Genomic DNA, 1,322 nt, shown 5'->3' with positions numbered 1-1,322 from the left:
CAAGTACAAGAAAAGTAAATAGAAGGCATACAGATCGGAAAGAAAGAGCAACTGTCCTCATTTGCAGATGGCATGATTGTCTATATAGACAACCCTATGGGAATCTATAAAAAAGCTGGGAATAAGAAGACAGTTAGCAAGGTTGCAGGATACAAGGTCAACACAAAAGTCAATTGTATTTCTATGTCCTAGCAAGAAATCGTTGGAAACTAAAATTAAAAAAAAAAAAAAAACCAAAAAAATTCTTTAGCAAACAAACAAACAAAACCTCAAGCGAAACACAGCGAAGGAGGCAAAACTACACAGAGCCGCCTGCCACCTCACCGGCGACGCCCCGTCCCAGCTGGACGCTCGCAGGGACGAGGGCAGCTCCAGAGCGTCCACTCCGAGACTGTCCTCCGTGCAGGGGGGCGAAGCCAGTGAGAAACACACGTCAGGAGCGTGACCGGGTTTATGACACCAGAAAAGACACACACACACACACACACACACACAACACAAGAGCCGTGATGCTGAATTTTAACTCGAGAACTGGTGTGACTGAGGACCGTCTCCCAGCTGCCCGCTCAAAGGGCCACAATGCCCAACAGCTGGCTCCACGGAGAGGCCGCACAGGCCAGGCCTGTCCCAGAGCAGCGGCTACCACGGTGCCCACGGTGGGGAATGGCACCGACTGTTCAGTCGCTCATTGCCCTGCGCTCACCGAGGGGGCGGGACCCACACCGGCCCGGCAGGAGCGCTCCCGTGGGGCCTGCAGCTCCCAGGGAACCTGTCAGGGGCGGCGCCAGCCCACGCCTGGCTTACTTGCTTTCCTCCTCCGCTTGGCGGGGGCCCGCGGCGTCGTGGGGCGCTGGTACACGGCTGTGCTCAGCCCAGAGGCAACGGCTTCAATGGTCTCGTCAAGCAGAGAAGACACCAGGTACCTCGGGACATGCTGCACGCAGGTGGGGTTGGTGGGCACCAGGCTCATCCACACCTTCCCAGGGAGGCCCGGCCAGGCCGCCGTGGGGGGACACACAGCCTAGGCCCGCCCCACCAGCAGGCATCACCCTCTCCATTCCACAAACCACACATGCTTCCTGCTGGCAGGGACCCGGGGGGACCGGCCCAGGGGAGAGGGAGGCCTCCCAGGGAGCAGGCTCAGGGTGAGGGTGGAGGATGAGGAGGGCCAGGCAGGCTCAAGAGCAAATGGAGCAGGAGTCACACCCCCAGGACACGGGCCGGGATGGACTGCAGGTGTCCTCCCTGGGAGCTGGTGGTGGCAGTGGTGTTTGATGAAAGCACTAGCCCAAGTGCCCCCAGTCTCCTCACCCACCCAGCAA

At 58.9% G+C, this 1,322-nt stretch overlaps 1 protein-coding gene across 1 annotated transcript in view; it reads right to left on the bottom strand.

Annotated features, from left to right (window-relative positions):
* PHRF1 (PHD and ring finger domains 1) overlaps positions 1–1,322 on the bottom strand; it is a 53,371-nt gene that overhangs the window by 23,446 nt on the left and 28,603 nt on the right. The window contains exon 8 of the mRNA XM_015562396.1: positions 805–939. Coding sequence (XP_015417882.1) covers positions 805–939 — 135 coding nt within the window. The remainder of the gene's footprint in view (positions 1–804; positions 940–1,322) is intronic.

The sequence above is a fragment of the Myotis davidii genome, unplaced genomic scaffold, assembly GCF_000327345.1.
Source record: "Myotis davidii unplaced genomic scaffold, ASM32734v1 scaffold3578, whole genome shotgun sequence".
In the NCBI taxonomy this organism is placed as follows: domain Eukaryota; kingdom Metazoa; phylum Chordata; class Mammalia; order Chiroptera; family Vespertilionidae; genus Myotis; species Myotis davidii.
This window is presented reverse-complemented; position numbering and strand designations above follow the sequence as displayed.